Below are 19231 nucleotides of genomic sequence, written 5' to 3' on the forward strand. Positions count from 1 at the left end.
GAGGTCCTCCAACTCACTCAGGGCTAAATGGAGGAGGAAGGTTTTTGCCTTTTCAGCTGCTTTCTCTCGGCTCGGTACTCTGCGGATCAAATGGACAAACCTTTATTAACGCTGTAAACCTCCTGTCCTGCCCCAATTCCCACAACCCCTTCTTTCCCTCCTCTTTCTTCTCATGGTCCTGGCTGATTATGAAATACCCTCCCCAGAGATTCTTGTTTGGCACCTACCATCCTATTTTTTAGGTGCAGAGTTAAAATTATTCTCTTCCCTTGGGCTTTTGGTAAGTAAAAGCACAATCCTTTTGTCGTTTGTTGTGTGCCAATTTTCCTGCTGCTAGTTTCTGTTACTGATTTGTTTCTGTTTTAAACTTGTGTGAATTTTATATTTTGTCTTGGATTGTAAGCCACCTTGAAGACCTGGTAGGGTATAGTATTTTAAAAAAATATAAAATGCTGCATCCCTATATACCCTACTACCTGGGATGAAGCTGTATTGAACACAGTGGGACTTCTTAGCAAACATGCATAGGTTTCCTCTGTAAGCTGCCAAAATACCACTAACTACTTGCCCCTGATTAGTCCTTCATTAATCCTTTTTCTACCCATTTCCCTGTCATTTTCTTGGATAGTTTTATATGTGTTCCTTTATATTCATTACCACTAACTACTGTTACTATATTGGCAGTAGTTAGTGCCTGATGAACGAATTACCAAAAACAATCTATGTCAGGGTAGCAATTGAGAAAGGTTACAGTTGTCGCTACTGGATATGTTAATTTAGTTCCTGGTCTGGAGGACCTCCCCCCAAAATATGATTTTTTTTGCATTTAAGCTCTAGAAGGCTGTCTCTCTGAATGTCACACATAAATACCTAAAGTTTTAGTAGAGATTTTATTTCCGTTTGGGGTTTACAGTTTTTTGAATACACCTCCCACAATGAAATACGTTACAACACACGGCAACCTGAAGTCTGCGCAGCGGTTGATCCGGGATCTGATTATTTGAAAATGTATTTGTGCCAAGAAGGTATCCAGAACATTCCTGAAAATCAGAAAATTTTCTTCAGAGAGGTAAGGAGGCAGCACAGTCTTTTTGCTTGCATTGTACAGCCAGCAGCCATTAGCAATGAGTTAATGGGTTAAGGCTCAGTCCCTGAAAGAAGCTTCAAACAGAATTGCTCTCTAGAATAGTGGGGTGGCAGTTCATTGCTTGTTTCCCTTCACTCACTGAAACTACTTCAAATTCATGCTTAAGAAGAAGGTTGGTTTTAGTACAATGTGAAGGTGAGGGGTCTGAAAGCTGTTGCCCATCTGTGCCCCCCCCTGCACCTGAAAGATCAGGAAATATACCGTATTTCTTGCTCTATAAGACGCACCAGACCACAAGACGCACCTAGTTTTTGGAGGAGGAAAACAAGAAAAAAAATATTCTGAATCTCAGAAGCCAGAACAGCAAGAGGGATCGCTGTGCAGTGAAAGCAGCAATCCCTCTTGCTGTTCTGGCTTCTGTGATAGCTGCGCAGCCTGCATTCGCTCCTTAAGATGCACACACATTTCCCCTTACTTTTTAGAAGGGAAAAAGTGAGTCTTATAGAGCAAAAAATACGGTATTTACAACAGAGTGTTGAGTGGATTTCCTGGATAAGCTTCCGCTGTAGATTGCATCACCACTTGATCTGTGCAACCCCAGTTGATACTGGACTGCAAAGAATGATGATATGCCTTCCTCTTTTAAGGCAGATATGCTATCTGAAACCGCGGTATACTGTTGGTGATTTGCAGATCCAGGCCATTGCAGCCCTTCACCAAAGTACAGTGGTGCCCCGCAAGACGAATGCCTCGCTAAACGAAAAACCCGCAAGACGAAAGGGTTTTCCGATTTTTTAGCTGCTTCGCAAGACGAATTTCCCTATGGGCTTGCTTCGCAAGACGAAAGCCCATAGGGAAATCTCCGGGGACAGCGGGGAAGCGCAGCACCTGTCCTGAAGGCTTGCGGTGGGAGGTCCGGGAACAGAGGAGAAGGCGCGCAGCGATTCTCCTCTGTTCCCGGGGCTTGCGGTGGGAGGAGGGTTTTTCCTCCCCACCGCCAACCTTCAGAACAGCCTTCTGAATGTTGGTGGTGGGGAGGAAAGCCCTCCTCCCACCGCAAGCCTTCAGGACAGGTCCGGGAACAGAGGAGAAGGCGCGCAGCGATTCTCCTCTGTTCCCGGGGCTTGCGGTGGGAGGAGGGTTTTTCCTCCCCACCGCCAACCTTCAGAACAGCCTTCTGAATGTTGGCGGTGGGGAGGAAAGCCCTCCTCCCACCGCAAGCCTTCAGGACAGGTCCAGGAACAGAGGAGAAGGCGCGCAGCGATTCTCCTCTGTTCCCAGGGCTTGCGGTGGGAGGAAGGTTTTCCTCCCCACCGCCAACATTCAGAAGGCTGTTCTGAAGGCTCGCGGTGGGAAGAAAAGCCCTTCTCCCGCCTCCAGAAGAGTTCCCCGCAGGGCTCCCCAAGCTGTGAATGTCTGCCCCGCGCGAGGGGCGCTCTGCTTAAGAGCGCCCCTCGTGCGGGGCAGCAGACTGCTACCCGCAGCTTGGAGAGCCCTGCGGGGAAGTCCTGCAGGGCTCCCCAAGCTGCAGATGTCTGCCCCACGTGAGGGGCGCTCTGCTTCAGAGCGTCCCTCGCACCGGGCAGCAGGCTGCTATCCGCAGCCTGGGCAGCCCTGCAGGAACTCTTCTGAAGGCTGGCGGCGGGAGAAGGGCTTTTCTTCCCACCACCAGCCTTCAGAAGGCTGTTCTGAAGGCTGGCGGTGGGGAGAAAAGTCCTCCCCCCGCCAGCCTTCAGAAGAGGTCCGGGGACAGACTGTCCCCGGATCTGGTCTGAAGGCGGTCTCCCTAGGAACGCATTAATTGATTTTCAGTGCATTCCTATGGGAAACCGTGCTTCGCAAGACGAAAAACTCCCAAGAAGAAAAAACTTGCGGAACGAATTAATTTCGTCTTGCGAGGCACCACTTTATTTTTGATTGACTAAGGAAAAGGAGGACGTACCCTCAAATTTTAAACTTCATATCAGATTAAAATCCTTTTTTGATTTCACTTTATTCAGTAGGTATATGTTTAAATTGTTGATCCCTTACTACATAGACTGCTTCAGCTACATTGTGATAATTAGTACCAACAACTTTGTCAGAACTTCCAGAGAATTGTTGAGTTGAAAGTGACCCTGGGGGTCATTTAGTCCAACTTCCTGCAATGCAAGAATCTCAACTAGATCATAGAATCTTAGAGCTGGAAGGGACCCAGAGGTCATCTAGTTCAACTCCCTGCAAAGCAGGAATCTCAGCTAAAGCATCCACGACAGATGGCTATCCAGCCTCTGCTTAAAAACCTCCAAGGAAGGAGAGTGCACTACTCCTCGTGGGAGTCTGTTCCTAATGTTTATAAACAGCATTTAAGAATGAAATAGTTTTGCCAGAACCCATGTTAAAGTTAATTTCTACACTGATCAGCGAAGGCTGCCTTCGGAGGGTCTTAAGAAAAAGAGTTCTCCTTAATTACCATTGTCTTGACAGAGAGTCAGTTGCTTACTAAGAGTGACTGCAGTTGCTAAATAATTTTCTGAATCTGCACAAAAAAAATATTGACAGAATCCCACGCCTCTTTGCTTTTCTGTTAGTCTTCCTTCTTTCAGTTAGACTAATAAAAAGCTAAAAAGCAATGCTGATGAGTGCATTATCAGCTGGACTCTCAAATATTATTATACTGTCTTTACTGTAAAGTATAAAGTGTTCTGTACCATTTTTTGTAGGATGGAACGTTACTCCATGTGCAGACCCAGAAGTGCATACAAGCAGAATCTAATGCTTATGATGGCAATTCAGCACCTTTATTACGGCCGTGTTCCAATTCAGAATACCAGAAGTGGTTTTTCGAAGAAAGGAGCTGATGTGGAACTCCACTATTTTGTGCAAGAAAATAATTGAAATGGAAGAAAGAAAACCTTTATTTTTTTATGCAGAAGGGCTGCACTTTTCCTTTTTTACTTTCCTGGAATACTAGCAGGCATGTATATATTAAATTGGTACAGATTTTCCTACAAAAGAAATCCATACCTTACTTGGCAGCTATATGACTTCTTCAAAAGTGTCCTAATCCCACCCCTGCCCCTGCCAAAAGGCCATGTATTTATATAAACCTGTTAGGTATGGTAATGAAACGATTGCACTAAAATTTGACAACATAAATATTTATTTTTTTAGCAAGATTTTCTGCAGTTGTGCCCCTCTAAGAGATATTAAAATGGGCCAAATTTTGCTGTGAAATGTGTGATTACAGGAGATTTCAAGTAGATTTATTTTCTGTGTACACCTGACATCTTAGGACTGAGTAGCAAACATGGTGGCCTTCAATTGATGTTGGATCTAGCTCCCATCAGCCTCAGCCTGAATGGCCAATGGTCATGGATGATGGGTGTTGTAGTCCAACAGTATCTGGAGGCTACTCTGTTGGCTATCCCTGCTTTAGGGCTAGTACATTTGCTCAAACACTGGAGAACCATACAGATGGTACATACTGGAAATTCAACCATAGGCAATCATAATATATAATATCAAACAATCATGCCGTGTCATGGCATGCTAGGTTAAAATTCCTAATCATTTAGTGATTGAAATTAGCCTTTTAAAGCACCCATCATAAGCTTTATTTCGGCAAAAAATGGTGAACTAGATGTACTGGGGGCCTATTTCTGGCATACAGAAAAACTAGTGAAGGGGGAAAGAATTTGCAGGAGCAGATTTACTAAGGGGGAAACTATGTGTTGCACTGCAGCCATGTTTCACAAAGCGCTGACACAGCCCCATCTATGTGGCAAGCATATTCAGGTGGGGGCAGTCTGCATCAGTTGAGGTAAGGCGAACGGTCAACCCTTTTCTTGCCGTCCTCTGAAGCTTCCCCTTCCAATGTGCTTTTAGTATTTGGAACCTGCATTTATCTCACAAATAGGTCTGGAGCCCTCTAGGTACAAAGGCAGCTGCAGGGGTGGGATTTTCCAGGAGGAGAGTTGCTGCAAAGGGAAGGGTTAAGCGTCTCATTTCCTCCTGGCCTTTTTCTAATGCAGATCTCCACCTCTGGAAGGTGCTTTCCAATGGAGAAGGAGGTGTTGGGGTTTGTTTCATATGTTTGTGACGTAATGGGTAGTTTGCCCCTGCTAATTAAGGCAACCAAGGATAGCATTCAGTTTTAAAGCTTTTAAAATAACTTGAAACTTTTTCTATACTTCGTACATTCAAGTTATACTCAGAATAGACCCATGCAAATCAGTGAACCTAAGTAAGTGAAATATTGCTATTAATGGGTTTGCTTTGAGTATGACTTAGTTGAATATCACCCAGAGTCTTGGGTTTTAAAGAACCAACAAAACTACCTCAGACCACATATTTTGAACTGGGCTTTAATCTTATGGTACTTTTTAATATGAGAATTTTCCTTTTGAAAAACATGATAGGAAATGCCCCCATGCTCTGCTAGCACATAGCAGCCAACTTCAATAAAGCAAATATTGCATTATACCAGAGGGTACCAGTTTACTAACATAAAGTTAAGTATACCAGATTAGGCAACTGATACTATGTTAATACTAAGTTTCAGTAGCCAGCTTCCATCACTGGTTCTCCACTACGGAGAAGAAAAACTAACTGTAGTGGTTGGCACTTCAACACAAAGGGATTTTTCTGCCTTGAGCCATTCATGTACCAAATTTTTGGCTGCTCTACTTAGGGCATAACCAATCTTAAAGCCATACAGTGCCAAAGTCCCACTTGACCTGTTAACTCCGCTTATCTGCATGACAGAAAAGATGAGGTGTGTTATCGGTGTAAGGAATCCTGCACAGCATCTATACTTTCTCTCTCCCCCCCCCCCAGATAGTTCCTACACTTCTGTTTGTGTGCTTAAACAGAAGATGGGGATACTTTTCTTGCAGCTTCCTCACTTGAAATATTTCTCAACAGAGTAAGTGGAACTTACTTTGAGAGAGCGTGAGGATTGTAGCTTAATCAGAAACAATTCTTAGTCAATGATGAATCACCAGTCTTGGAATTTTTCAGGCAACAACAATTGATACATTGCCAGTTTCCACAGATCAAGCTTCATAATCTCATACCTCTTTGTACTTCAGTTGAGGTTCATCAACTTCTTCAGTGTCTCATGAAGGATAGCCCAAAGCAACACCTGCCTGGATTGTCTGTTATTTCACCGGGTATACACTATGCTCCTTGGGAAATATGCTTCAGGAGTACCATTTCCCACCATTAATCTCTACCCCTGGAGTTTGCTGGGTATATCAGAGAAGAAGAAGACAAATATATGGGAAGCAGGATAACATGAAAGCATAGGGGAGGTGGCATCTGAAGCAATGCTGCAAACTTGGGAAGGGGTGAAGCAGTAGCATCTCGATTCACTGATGGTATTTTTCTTGCAGCGCCAAAATTGCGTGATTTTTGTTGCTTTTCAAAGTGGTCTATAATTCTGATCCATATCAGACACAGTTGACATGCATCATGTGCTATGGAATTACACAGTTCTTGGAGGCTGCTTCTTCCTAAGTGCCTTAAAAATTAAGCAGTCTTATTCTGTTGGATATATTGGGAGGTTTCTTCACCTTATACTTTGATTCGTGTTATCACATGGCTGTTGAAACTGTTTAAAAGTATGATAAATGTTGTTTAGTAACTTTATAAATGATAGTGAGACTGTTTTATAATGGTTAGATATCCAACTTTTTCTAGGAATGTGAGCATAGGTGGGAGGTTTGTATAAGAATGTATAAAGTTCTGTGTTCAATTAATGTAGCGAGTACAAAAGCCAATAAACTATTTGTTGATTTGTCCTTCAACTTTTCCTTTTAACCTTTTTTTTTAATCTCCTAAAGGCCTTATCTGCCAGAAGCAGGCAAGTAAATCAAGAAATATGTTGCCTGCCAGTTTCCTTTTTCTGAAAGTATAGTCTTTTCTGAAATACTATACTTTGAAGATTCTTTTGAATCTAATACTGACATTAATTGCACTACCTTGCAAAATACCTCTTTTTTTTTAATTCTACAACATTTGCATTTAGATAACTGCTGGATTTTGACCCATGAAATCTAAGGAGTCTTTAAGACAGACATGAGAGGTCATTGCAGTGCGAAGGGTAAATAGGCACTTTTGATGCCATTTAAAATGTTTTAGTCATAGGATAAGAGTTTTGTTACGAATATACACACACAAAAACCCCCCTGGAATGTCAGTATTGGTAATAGAGCAATAGAAACAACTGAACATTATTTCCTGATTGTATATTTTCCACTTAGCTACTTAAAGCAGAGATTAGACAGGTAGCTACTAGAGACAGAGCCTTTTCTGTGGTTGCACCTTAATTGTGGAACTTCATTGCTGTCATTGCTTTGCCCAGCAAAGTCTGTCCTATTTTTTTATTATTTTGGACTTTAAAAAAAAATGATGCTCTTGCATGTTTGTGTGCACTCTTTATGCTTTTGACTTTCTGCTATTTTTATTATTTTGATAATTTGCTCAGTACCCTGGAACCCAGTAATCTCATAAAGGCATTTTTTACAAAATACATTGTGAAAACACCTGCTATGATGGTAGGTCAGATACATATGGGGGAATGCTTGTAACCTGCAGAGACCCCTTGCAGGTTGTAGTGTTTCTTTTGTGTGCACAGATAACCTTGATGGTGTAGCCCAGGCAATTCAATCTCAATGGTAGTAGAAATGACTCTGCTGCGACAGTCATTTTGTCCCCTAAGTGCAGCACTTTATTTTTCCTCACATACGATTAAGTGGCAGAAAGTAAAAGAGTGCACTCATATGCCATAAGAGTTGCAGCTAAATTTATTGGATTACTCCATTATCTGGGACAGATAGGAGCTTTTGCGTCTTTTTAACTTAAGTTATATTCATCGTTTTGACCCATGCAATTTAAAGTGAACCACTGAGAACCAAACCAGCTCATCTGCTTAGCCTTACACATTTTATCCTCATTCTGTGTCTTTTTATTGGTGAAATGCTGGAACATATCATATCAATATTTATAGAGTGTACATCATCTCTTTTGGGGTCTGACAGATTTCAGGATGATTCCCCTCCCCAATATTAATATATATATATGCCACTTTTTAACATTGTATCTTTGTCATTTGATGGCTTTGTATGTTAGATTATCTCTAGGTGTAACATTGCACCCTTCTATTATTTTTGTTTGTTTGTTTATCTTAACCTTCTATATCGCCTTTCATCTGAGAATCACAGGGCAGTTTACAATATAAAAACACAAAAATACATACGATAGTATCAAATAAAAACAATACGCCCACATTTACAAGGCCATAGGTTGTTTAATAAGCCAAAGGCCTGGGGAATGTTTTTGCCCGGCACCTAAGGATATGTAATGAAGGTGCCAGGCAAGCCTTCCTTGGGAGAGCATTCCACAAGCAGGGAGCCACCACAGAAAAGGCCTCTTCTTGTGTTGCCACCCTCTGGACCTCTTGTGGAGTAGGCACACAAAGGTCCTCAGTGTAGTCAACTCTTTAGTAACTAATAACCTAAACATTCCTTGGATGATTGCCAACTGAAGGCAACCTATGTACATTGTGGCCTCAAAAGTAAGCATAATGTCACACACTTCATCAGGAGAAGGGTAATTAGGCTGAAACAGAGCAGCATTCATTGCTCCAGTATCCCAAGTCAGAAACATTGAAACTACTAGTCCAGCAAGGAAGCATTGTTGTTACCTGAAACACAAGCAGTTACCTATAGCCTGTCTGAGTAACACTGCCTGGAAAGAAGTTCTCTGGGGAGCTCCTGGTGGAAAACCAGAGATTTCAGAAGCCCTGCAAAGCTGAGCCATAAGGCTATAAAAACCACGGGTATGGAGAATTGTAGAGGTGAAAATAGCTAGCTCTAAAGCATTCACCATGCAATATCTGTTACAAATGCCTGCTTGGTGTAGTTGCAACAAGCAGGTGCATCTCTCCATCCTCTGGGAACATAAGGAGGCTAGCATTTATCAAGGCACCTGCTCCCTAGCAGCAGGCTTTGCCAGAGCTTCTCAGTGCCAGTGCTCTTAATACAGAGCAACAGGCCATGGAGCTGGGGAAATTAACCAGCTGGAGAATAATAGTTTGGTCCCCAAAAAATACATCCAGATCTGAAACGCACATATGAGAAAGACCACAAGTTTGTAATGCTGAGATTGCCATGAAAGGGTTTGCATATCAGTAGCTTGGTCATGTGTAAATTGTGTATTTTAAATTGTGTTTCCACGTGGTTTTGTATCTCGAAGGTTCAAAAAAGCAGCAAGACTGTTTCTGTAGAGTGAGGAGTGCAGGAATGAAAGCCCTGTGGCCCTCCAGATGTTTTTCGACTCCATCATCCCCAACCATTCTCCCTGCTAGTTGGTGTTGATGGGGCTTGACAGGTTCCCTGTCCCTGGACTAGTGGTGTTGAGGAAACCCAATCCCACCTAGTATGGGCAAAGCACACTTAGTGGCCAGCTGTTGGGTTGTGGGGCAGAAAACCAGGTGAAGGGAGAATGGGAGGTGAAGGGAGGGCAGTGGAAAGGAACATGGCACATACAGTAAAAAGGTAAAGGGACCCCTGACCATTAGGTCCAGTCATGACTGACTCTGGGGTTGCGGCGCTCATCTCGCTTTACTGGCCAAGGGAGCCGGCGTACAGCTTCCGGGTCATGTGGCCAGCATGACGTAAGCCGCTTCTGGCGAACCAGAGCAGCACACGGAAACGCCGCTTACCTTCCCGCTGGAGCAGTTCCTATTTATCTACTTGCACTTTGACGTGCTTTCGAACTGCTAGGTTGGCAGGAGCTGGGACCGAGCAATGGGAGCTCACCCTGTCGCGGGGATTCAAACCACCGACCTTCTGATCAGCAAGTCCTATGCTCTGTGGTTTAACCCACAGTGCCACCCGCATCCCTTACAGTGCCCTCTTGCAAATACAAATAGCAAGCTCAATTCTTAGAAAGCCAATCCTTATGCAGCCAAAACACTACCACCAATGCACAAGAGAGAGGTATCAGCAGGCTTTGGGTACCCTTAAAGTTTGTAGAAGTACACATTTATTTAGATCCCTCCCCAACCTCCCAAAGATAGAAAAAACCTGAAACATTCCATTGGCCATGGAATGATGTCCATTGAGGTGAGGAATGGAATAGAATAGAGTGTCGTGGAAGGCAGGATGGCCAGCTGACTAGAACATTCTTAATTGGAGCATCCTACACTGCAATGTTTTGTTGCAGTTCACACTTCTTTCTTTTGAATATTTGTAGGCAGCTTTTCCAGTGGAGCATCCATTTGAAGTGTAGCATGTATGCTGACTGACTCGAAAGTTTGTTTGGCGCCTCATTTAAGGATGGGGGAAACCCACATTCTTTTATAAGTTGAAAAATTGTTCCAGGAAAGTGTGAATGTGTATTGTGTGTTGTTGTAACCTCACAAGAGTCAGGCAGTCAGCACCTTGCATGGCTGGCTTTCGTTGGGAAAATGAAGGTCAAGTCCAAAGAGAAGACAGTCTGTCTTCCACTTTTTAATATGGTGAGCACATTTACCAGGAAGGCTCATTACCTTAGTTATATATGTCTGATTTATCTCTATGTGATAAATGTTCTTTTGATCAGGACACAGTTGTGGCCCATTACTTGAGGTTGCCATCATCTAATAGTGAATATCTAAGTTCTCTCTGGGGGGAAATTGGCACAACTCCAAGAGCAATTCAAAACACTGTTCCTATATGTTTACATCAATTATATATGTTTGTATGCATATGTGAAACTTCCTTAAAAACTCAGATAACCTAAAATCACTGCTCTCCTGTTCCCAAATATAGTTATTTGGAAGTTCCTGTTGTTTTAATCGAAATATTCCATTAATAATATAGGATCTGTTGCACTTCTAATAACCTTTATATTATAGCCTTACAGATTCATTGAGTGAATGATGAAGTGACAAGAATTTTATTTCTGTGCAAACTGTAAGAGATGGATAGGCCGTGATTCAAATTTCATGCCCTCTTTTCCTTTGCCGATTTAAAATAAATGTGATGAGGTTTCAGCCAATTCCCCTGAGCAGACTTCTCTGTAATTTGATAAAACACTCCAGCAGAATATAGTCAGAGAGCTAACATTTTGTAGAGTTATCTGAAATGAAATCTTTGCACATTTGATTTGGCATTAACAACTTGCTAAAGAACAATGCTTGGGGGGTCGGTCTCTGTGTGTCCCTGCATGTGTTTTGCTGATGCAGTGGAGAATAAATTCTGATGTATTTATGTTCAATAAGGCTGGTTTCATAATGAAATATCTAACTTTAAAATATATATTTTCAAAAACAATATTTTTTAAATGTTGAAACTGTATGAAAAAAAAATACTTGTTTCTTTACATTTTTTTTCTTAGCACATGGCATAGAAATATGGTCAGCGGCACCTGCAAACACTTTTGCAAGGCAGTTTATACAGTCATACCTTGGCTTGAAGTAGCTTCAGGATGAATATTTTCGGGTTGAGCTCCGCGGCAACTGGAAGTAACGGAGTGCGTTACTTCCGGGTTTCACCGCTCGTGCATGCGTTCAAAATGACATCACACGCATGCGTGGAAGCAGCGAAACGCGACCCATGCACGCGCAGACGCACAGTCGCGTCTTACGTTTACTTCAGGATGCGAACGGGGCTCCGGAACAGATCCCGTTTGTATCCAGAGGTACCACTGTACTCCTGACTTATCAGCTGATTGTCGGGCCTTCGGAGCACAGTGCAAACATTAACAATCTGCAAATGTCAACAATCAGCTCATTGTTGGTGCTTGCAAAGAGCCCTGTGCAACTGACAATCAACCAGCCACCAAAGCACAGCCTCAAGAATCAGGTGGGATTGGCTCCACTAAGGAGTTTACCATTGGGGTGGAGGAAATGGTTTGGACTGCTTTTTCTGTAGAGGCAGAAGTGCTCCTAAAAATGGATAATTCTTCAGAGAAAGCTTCCCATGTGTTTCCTCTAAGGATTTCAATTCCAAGCTGCTTCATTTGGGAAGAAGAAAGCACTCAGTTTCCCCCTGTGGAGAGTCTTGTAGTTGATTTAAGGTTACAGGGAGCTCCTTTGAAAGTGTGCTTTCAGCACCAGTCACCTGACTGGTGCTGAAAGAATGTCTTCAGTGCGGGTTGCTGCAACTCCCAATCAGCTGATCAGTGGTTAAAGTTTTCTTCTTTGAACTTTGAGAGGCATCATTCACTACATTATGACAGCTGCTGATTGACAGTTGGGTGATCCAATAGGGATATAAAGATCTGGACTTCTGACTATATCCAATTAGCCACTCCCATAATATAATATGGGTTTCTCCTTGATAGTAACAGGGGAGGAGGTCCAAAGCACAAATACTATATGCTGTTCACTCCATATTCACGAGGAGCCAAACTCTCAGTGTGACAAGACCTGTGTTTTGGACCTCCTCACCTATTAATATCAAGCAAGATCAAAGTGTTTGAGTAGGCACATATTGGGGGAGGGATATTGTATGATTGCAATGTAAGCTACCTTCAAAATTGACTGAAAGCAGCATGTAAATCGAAACAAAAAGGAGCTGGACAAGCATTCCTGAAGCAAAGGATAACAGCTATAAATTATTTTGCTGGCATCATGATACCATCGTCTTAATCTCAGAAACCTACAGAATAACTTGATTCTGCCTCCCTCTGTTAAAGGTAAAGGGACCCCTGACCATTAGGTCCAGTCATGACTGACTCTGGGGTTGCGGCGCTCATCTCGCTTTATTGGCCGAGGGAGTTGGCATACAGCCAGCATGTGGCCAGCATGACGTAAGCCGCTTCTGGCGAACCAGAGCAGCGCACGGAAACGCCGTTTACCTTCCTGCCGGAGCGGTACCTATTTATCTACTTGCAGTTTAACGTGCTTTTGAACTGCTAGGTTGGCAGGAGCTGGGACCAAGCAACGGGAGCTCACCCTGCTGCGGGGATTCGAACTGCCGACCTTCTGATCGGCAAGTCCTAGGCTCCCACAGTGCCACCCGCATCCCTTCTCCCTCTGTTACTCACCCCCCTTTCTTTTTGCTTCCCACCAATTCAGCAGAATTGGTGAAGTCATGACAGATCTGGTTTCTCTCCTGTTAAAAGCCCACAATCAATATGCAGACCACAGCCACCTACACTTCTTCCTCAGGCCTTTCCTTCTTGTCATGTCCACTTGTGCAATTATTACATTCAGCGCCACTTAATTTCCTGGCTAAAGATTCTGGTTGCTTTCTGGTGTTTTGCCATGTGTTGATGAGCACAATGTCTCTATCCTTCTCCCGCCTTGCTTTTTATCTCTTTTTACTGTTCCACTGCTTCCCCAAGACAAAATATTTTCATTTAAATATTATTTACTAATATTTCTTGAATGCTTTTAAAATTAATTCTCATTACTTATCTTCAGCACCCTTCTTGGTCCCAGTGTATGGGCATTTCCCAAAATGTCAACAGAATGATGACATAGTACTGCAACAAGAATGCATCCATTCTATCGTGTTGAAGATGTCCGGAAATGAAGCAAAAATAATGAGTCAGCATACATTCACATAGTGGTACTACTATAAATAAAGGATGAGGCCTATTAGTTATGACCCAATAGTGAAGTCTTATTGCTGGGGATAATGCCAGATTAAGGAGTAGCTACCGTATTTTTCGCTCTATAAGATGCACCAGACCATAAGACGCACCTAGTTTTTGGAGGAGGAAAACAAGAAAAAAAATATTCTGAATCCCAGAAGCCAGAACAGCAAGAGGGATCACTGCACAGCGAAAGCAGCGATCCCTGTTGCTGTTCTGGCTTCTGGGATAGCTGCGCGGCCTGCATTCGCTCCATAAGACGCACACACATTTCCCCTTTTTAGGAGGGAAAAGTGAGTCTTATAGAGCAAAAAATACGGTATGTTCTACCACACAGAGCCTGAACAAGGAATGTTTCCACAAAATAATCAAACTTAGACAATGCAGCATCCATTTCAACTTTATAAGGACACAGTTCTATAAGGATTTACTTGTTGTTGCTTAAACATGCTTCTGGTGAAGTGAACTCTAGCCCATGAAAACTTATGGAACAAAAAATGTTTTGGTCTTTAAACGTTTTGTTCTTTTTAATTGTTAGGATTTTAACCCCCTCTTTCACATTCTTCCTGGCTAAAACCAAACCCTTCTCTTGTTAATGCTAATAAAAACAGAAAATACTCCCTTTATTTTCATTTCAAACTCTTTTGGTATAGTTGAACTGACAGTCCTACTCTACCTTCAGTCATTTTTAATTTATCAACACCCGTTAGAACTTAACTCATAAGAAATCCAAATAGAAACAAAATGGTTTTTCTACAAACAAATTAACTCTGCCACATTAATTTACCAATCAATTTATACTTTTTATATTAAAAATACCCGAGTTCTTGACGCAATCTGTTTTTCACAGAGCTATATTTTATTGCATTAATTGTATTTTTTCTGTCTTTTCTAATTTGAATTCCATATTAGAACGAAGTCTGATGTCAAGGCAGTTGTAGTACAACTGACATAGTTTACAACGCTTTGGTCTACCTTTTTAACTACTGCCATGTTCTATTAACATTTTCCCCCTGCAGGTTTACTTTGTCTGGTTGCATACGTTGTAGGGAGAAAATGAGATTAAATCTTTTAAAAATATCAAATTGTAAACAAGCCAGGCTGTTTGTGAAATATATTGTCTTTATCAAAAAGGGTGCATTCATTCAGCTTGAAAAGTGGAAAACAGTAGACCTGTGAGATAATGGGATCTAGGCAATCTTTAATTTTGTGCACAGATGTGTGAATTAGTGTATGCAGGAATGTTTTCATATTTTTTTATGTAGGACATATGTTAAGTGGAAGGGTCTTGAGGGCTGTGGAACTGGCAGTGTTACAGATACTCATTCTGCATTTGTAAGAAACATATTTATTTATCATATACTTACAGGATTGCCTTGCTGGATCAGATCAACAACAGTATCAGTACAGCATTCTGTTTGCAAAGAGATGCCGTTGCAGAAGACAGACAATGGAGTGGCCATTGCTTTTATATGTTGCTTGTGAACTTCCAGAGATACCTATTTGGCCACTGTTGCAAACAGCATGCTAGACTTATCAGACTTTGATCTGATCCATTGCTTTTGCCATGGTAGATAGGAAGAATGAAACAGTCATGTACAGAGGAATTGCCTCCCTCATTATTTTCTATGGACATGTATCCATTTAGCTATCACAACTTGATTTGCCACCCGTTTTTGCTATTCCCCCACTCCAACTCCCTAGATGGTCTGTGAATTTCTATTAGAAGCAAAAACAAACAGTGGCAATTGCCACATGCTATGGCACTGAATGAGGGACGCGGGTGGCGCTGTGGTCTAAACCACAGAGAGAGCCTAGGGCTTGCCGATCAGAAGGTCAGTGGTTTGAATCCCCGCGACGGGGTGAGCTCCTGTTGCTTGGTCCCTGCTCCTGCCCACCTAGCAGTTCGAAAGCACGTCAAAGTGCAAGTAGAAAAATAGGTACTGCTCCGGTGGGAAGGTAAATGGCATTTCTGTGCGCTGCTCTGGTTCGCCAGAAGTGGCTTTGTCATGCTGGCCACATGACCTGGAAGCTGTCTGTGGACAAACGCCGGCTCCCTCAGCCTATAGAGCGAGATTAGTGCACAACCCCAGAGTCATCTGCAACTGGACGTAACAGTCAGGGGTACCTTTACCTTTGGCACTGAATTCCACAGGCTAATTATTCGTTGTTGCCAAACAATGTGCATAGAGCTCTACACAGAACTTACAGGATGGATCTGTTTTGCATGGCGGTTTGCGTCTTCGTGGTACATTGTTGGTTGGAGACCAATCAGTGTTTTTGAGGTGGGGACGTACAACTCCTGTGTGAATAGAGGGGCTAAAGTGTGCACAAGCCCCTTCTCAATGTGGCAAAATGTAACCAGTGACCGGGGTATGTTCACATCACTGCCTTAGTAAAGTAAAGCCTGATAAAAAGGAGATAAATGAATGGATAGAAAAAAAGGATACAATAGTCATCTTCAAATATCTACCAGGCTGCCACATGGAGGATGAAGCTTGTTTTCTCCTGCTCTGGAGGGCAGGACTCGAACCCATGGCTTCAAGTTGCAAGAAAACCTCAGAAAGAACTTTCTGATGGTAAGAAACATTCAACAGTGGGATGGACTCCCTCGGGAGATGGTGGACTCTCCTTCCTTGGAGGTTTTTAAGCAGAGGTTGGGTGGCCATCTCTCATGTATTATTTAGTTGAGATTCCCGTATTGTAAGAGGTTGGACTAGATGACCGTCAGGGTAATTTCCAACTCTGCAATTCTATGATTTAATAACACAGCAAAGTTGCTGCTTTTTCCTGGTGCATTTCACAGCTCTCCTTCCCTTCCAGGCAGCTGTTCACGTCAGCACGGCTTCTTTGGTGTCGTATTTGTTTCTGTTTGCGAATGGTTTAAGGGCTCCAGCTGGCGGGAAGCTGGTTTGAGAAACAGTGCTCCAAACTGTGGAATCTTAATAGCAAAGTACAGGATTCATTAGCATTTTGGGTATAATGTATTGAATTATAAAACCCAGCACTGGGAAGGCAGCAAGTGCCCAGTAAATGGGGACTTCCGACCCAACAACCTGAGATCAGCTCACCAGCTTGTATCTGGCGGCTTTTCAGAGGCTACAAAAAAACCTTCTAGTTTTGCTTCCGAAAAGAAGAGCTGACTCGCACTCCTCGGTACACAGATGGTGTGCAGTGATGCTGTGCTTGGTGTAGGCAAAGACACATTGCCAAGGACACTTGACATGTGGGAGGGACCTTGGTTCAGTGGCTGAGAGCACATGCCTGGCATGGAAAAACGGTTCCAGGCTCAGTCCCGGCTATCTTTCATTCATTTAAGTCTCTCAGGTAACAGAACTTGAGGTGCTGCTGCCCAAACCAGAATAAATCCAAACAAGCCCCCCAAGTATGTGTGGCGCCTTGCCAGGGCTTGATTTGCCTCCTGTTTTTGCTACGTTCCTCAGATGCGGGAAGAGAGGGAAAGGAGGGAGATGCTGCCAGGCCTCAAAACATGGCTGATGGGTTGCCTTTGGCTTGGCAAGCCATGCCTTGCGCAGGCCTGGAGGAGACAGTTGGGGGCTAGGCCATGAGACTAGGAACAAGACGTGGGAATAAATGAGAGTAAGACAGCCGCACAGGTTCACCTCTGCATGTTTAGAGGAAGTTAATGGGGAAAAAGTGCATTGTTCCTGAGGGAAACGAAAGAATAGGGGATGGAACTCTGAACGGGGAGCCAGTGTCCCAGCCAAACGCCTCAAGTCTTCCCCAAGCGCCTCTCGGCTTGTGCCCAGCCAACTTTGAAAAACCAAAACAAAGAAATGATAATAACAACAACAATAATAATCCGCGCGTCACGTGTGTGTGAAAAAGGCAAGAGAGGGGCACCTCAGCACGCCACCGCCTCGAGGAAAGGGGCAGAGGCCGCTGCGCCCCCCGCCTCGCGCCAAGCCGTCCCTTTCCCGCCTTCCCCAGCGGCCCTCTTTCCTCTCCCACCCGCCCCAGCCCGCCTTCCAATGGGCTGCTGGACGTGCCCAAACCCTGCATCTCCTCCTGCGTCTCGCGTTGGTGTGCGTCGTCTCCTCAGCAGAAGAGCCGCCGTCCCCCAGCGGCAGCCGACCAGCCCTCTCCCGCCGCCGCCGCCGGGGAGGAAGGCAGGGCAGGAGCCGGGTGAGCGAGCGAGCGAAGAAGCGCAGCCGAGAGGTGGCAGAAGGATTTGGGCGGGCGCACGGAGGGGCTCTCGCTTACTGCATCCAGCCGCCGCCGCCGCCGCTTCCCCCCTTTTGGCCGGTTTGTGCGCGCCCCTCTGCGCGCGCTGTGTGGCGCGGCGTGGTGTCTGCTTGCAGCAGCGGCGGCGGCGGCGGCAACGGCAACGGAGAAGCGCGGCAGCGGCGGGAGGGCTCCGGGGGAATGCGGCACTAGCGTCCCCAGCCTTGTGGAAGAGCCGAGAACCCCCCTCCCGCCCCAATTGTTTCCCCCTCAGCCCTCGTCGCGTTTCCGCGTCGCCTCCGGAACCTGCCCGGGAGCAGGGAGGCAAGCGCGCGCCCTCGCCCAGCCTGGCTGCGGCTGAGTGAGGGGCTGAGGAGGCGCCCTCGCCCGCCGCTTGTGGACTCGGGGGTGGGGTGGGTGGGAAACGGGGGTGGCGGGCAGCGGCTCCGTCGCTGCTGCTGCTGCTTAGTGGTTCCATTTGGCCGCCCCGAGGAAGGAGCCGGCGCCATTGCCAGGAGGATTAGAGCCGGGGGGGCCGCAGCGTGCGCGCCCCTTCCTCCCTGCCGGGGCCATTGCCTGGCAGAGGGCAGCGGGCGCCCTCGTGCTTGTGCCCCCCTGACCTCTCCCGCAGGATGCCTGCCTTGCCCCGGCGGCCCAGCGCGGCCACCACCTCTGCCTTGCTCCTCCTGCTGCTGCTGCTCCTGCAGCCGCCGCCGCCGCTGGTCTCCTCGGCTTGGTCGCGAAGCAACTCCCGGGCGCCGGCGGGGTCGCTGCCCAACGCCGCCGCCACGACCCCCATCGCCATCATGGGCTTGATGCCGCTCAGCGACTCGGTGGAGAAGGGCAGGATCGGCCGGGGGGTCCTGCCGGCCATGCAACTGGCCATGGAGCAGATCCTCAACGAGTCCTTGCTCGACCCTTACTCGCTGGACCTGCGCTACTACGACACCGAGGTGAGTGGGGCGGCAGGGGGCTCTCTCGGCGTGGCCAGCGCCGGGCACCTTTCGGTGTGTGTGTGGGGGGGGGGGAGGGCGACACAGTCCCGTTGCCTTCACGCCTGATGGATGGGGCAGAAGGTGGGACCTGCCGCTGCCAGAGCCTTGGATGCCGACCTGCAGCCAGCTGTTTGGCATGGGATGGCAGGATGAGTGCTTCCAAGGGGAAGCCACCCGTTTAGATGGAGTCACTCGAGTTCCTGTTTGGGTTCCTTCCTTGGTGCCTTAAATGCATATATAATTTAGATGCTATGCTGCAAGAAGCAGCGCTTGGCCTTGGGCAGAAGCTGTGCGAGTCCAAAAGGGAAAGAGGAAATCATGTTGGAAGGGACTCCAGCTGTTTCAAAGGGAATCACTCCCATCCGTGTTTGTGTACCTCTCCAGAGCCCTTTCC

The 19231-nt window shown here is 45.3% G+C and overlaps 2 protein-coding genes across 3 annotated transcripts in view; both read left to right on the forward strand.

Moving 5' to 3' along the window:
- The window catches only part of GALNT12 (polypeptide N-acetylgalactosaminyltransferase 12), a 35134-nt gene extending 28258 nt beyond the window's left edge, over positions 1–6876 (forward strand). The window contains exons 9-11 of one of the 2 annotated variants that reach the window (XR_014159055.1): positions 914–1069; positions 3790–5042; positions 5137–6876. Coding sequence is in view for 1 of the 2 variants with exons in the window: in XM_081872757.1 (XP_081728883.1) it covers positions 914–1069; positions 3790–3927 (294 nt within the window). In the remaining variant the exon portion in view is untranslated. Of the gene's footprint in view, positions 1–913; positions 1070–3789 lie in introns of both variants that reach the window. The other variant, XM_081872757.1, reaches the window with a different exon arrangement.
- Positions 6877–17598: 10722 nt separating this feature from the next.
- The window catches only part of GABBR2 (gamma-aminobutyric acid type B receptor subunit 2), a 301965-nt gene continuing 300332 nt past the window's right edge, over positions 17599–19231 (forward strand). The window contains exon 1 of the mRNA XM_081872653.1: positions 17599–18795. Within this exon, the coding sequence (XP_081728779.1) occupies positions 18475–18795 (321 nt within the window). The 5' untranslated portion in view covers positions 17599–18474. The remainder of the gene's footprint in view (positions 18796–19231) is intronic.

The sequence above is a fragment of the Podarcis erhardii genome (genome assembly GCF_964252035.2).
Source record: "Podarcis erhardii genome assembly, chromosome: 8".
Taxonomy (NCBI): Eukaryota; Metazoa; Chordata; class Lepidosauria; order Squamata; family Lacertidae; genus Podarcis; species Podarcis erhardii.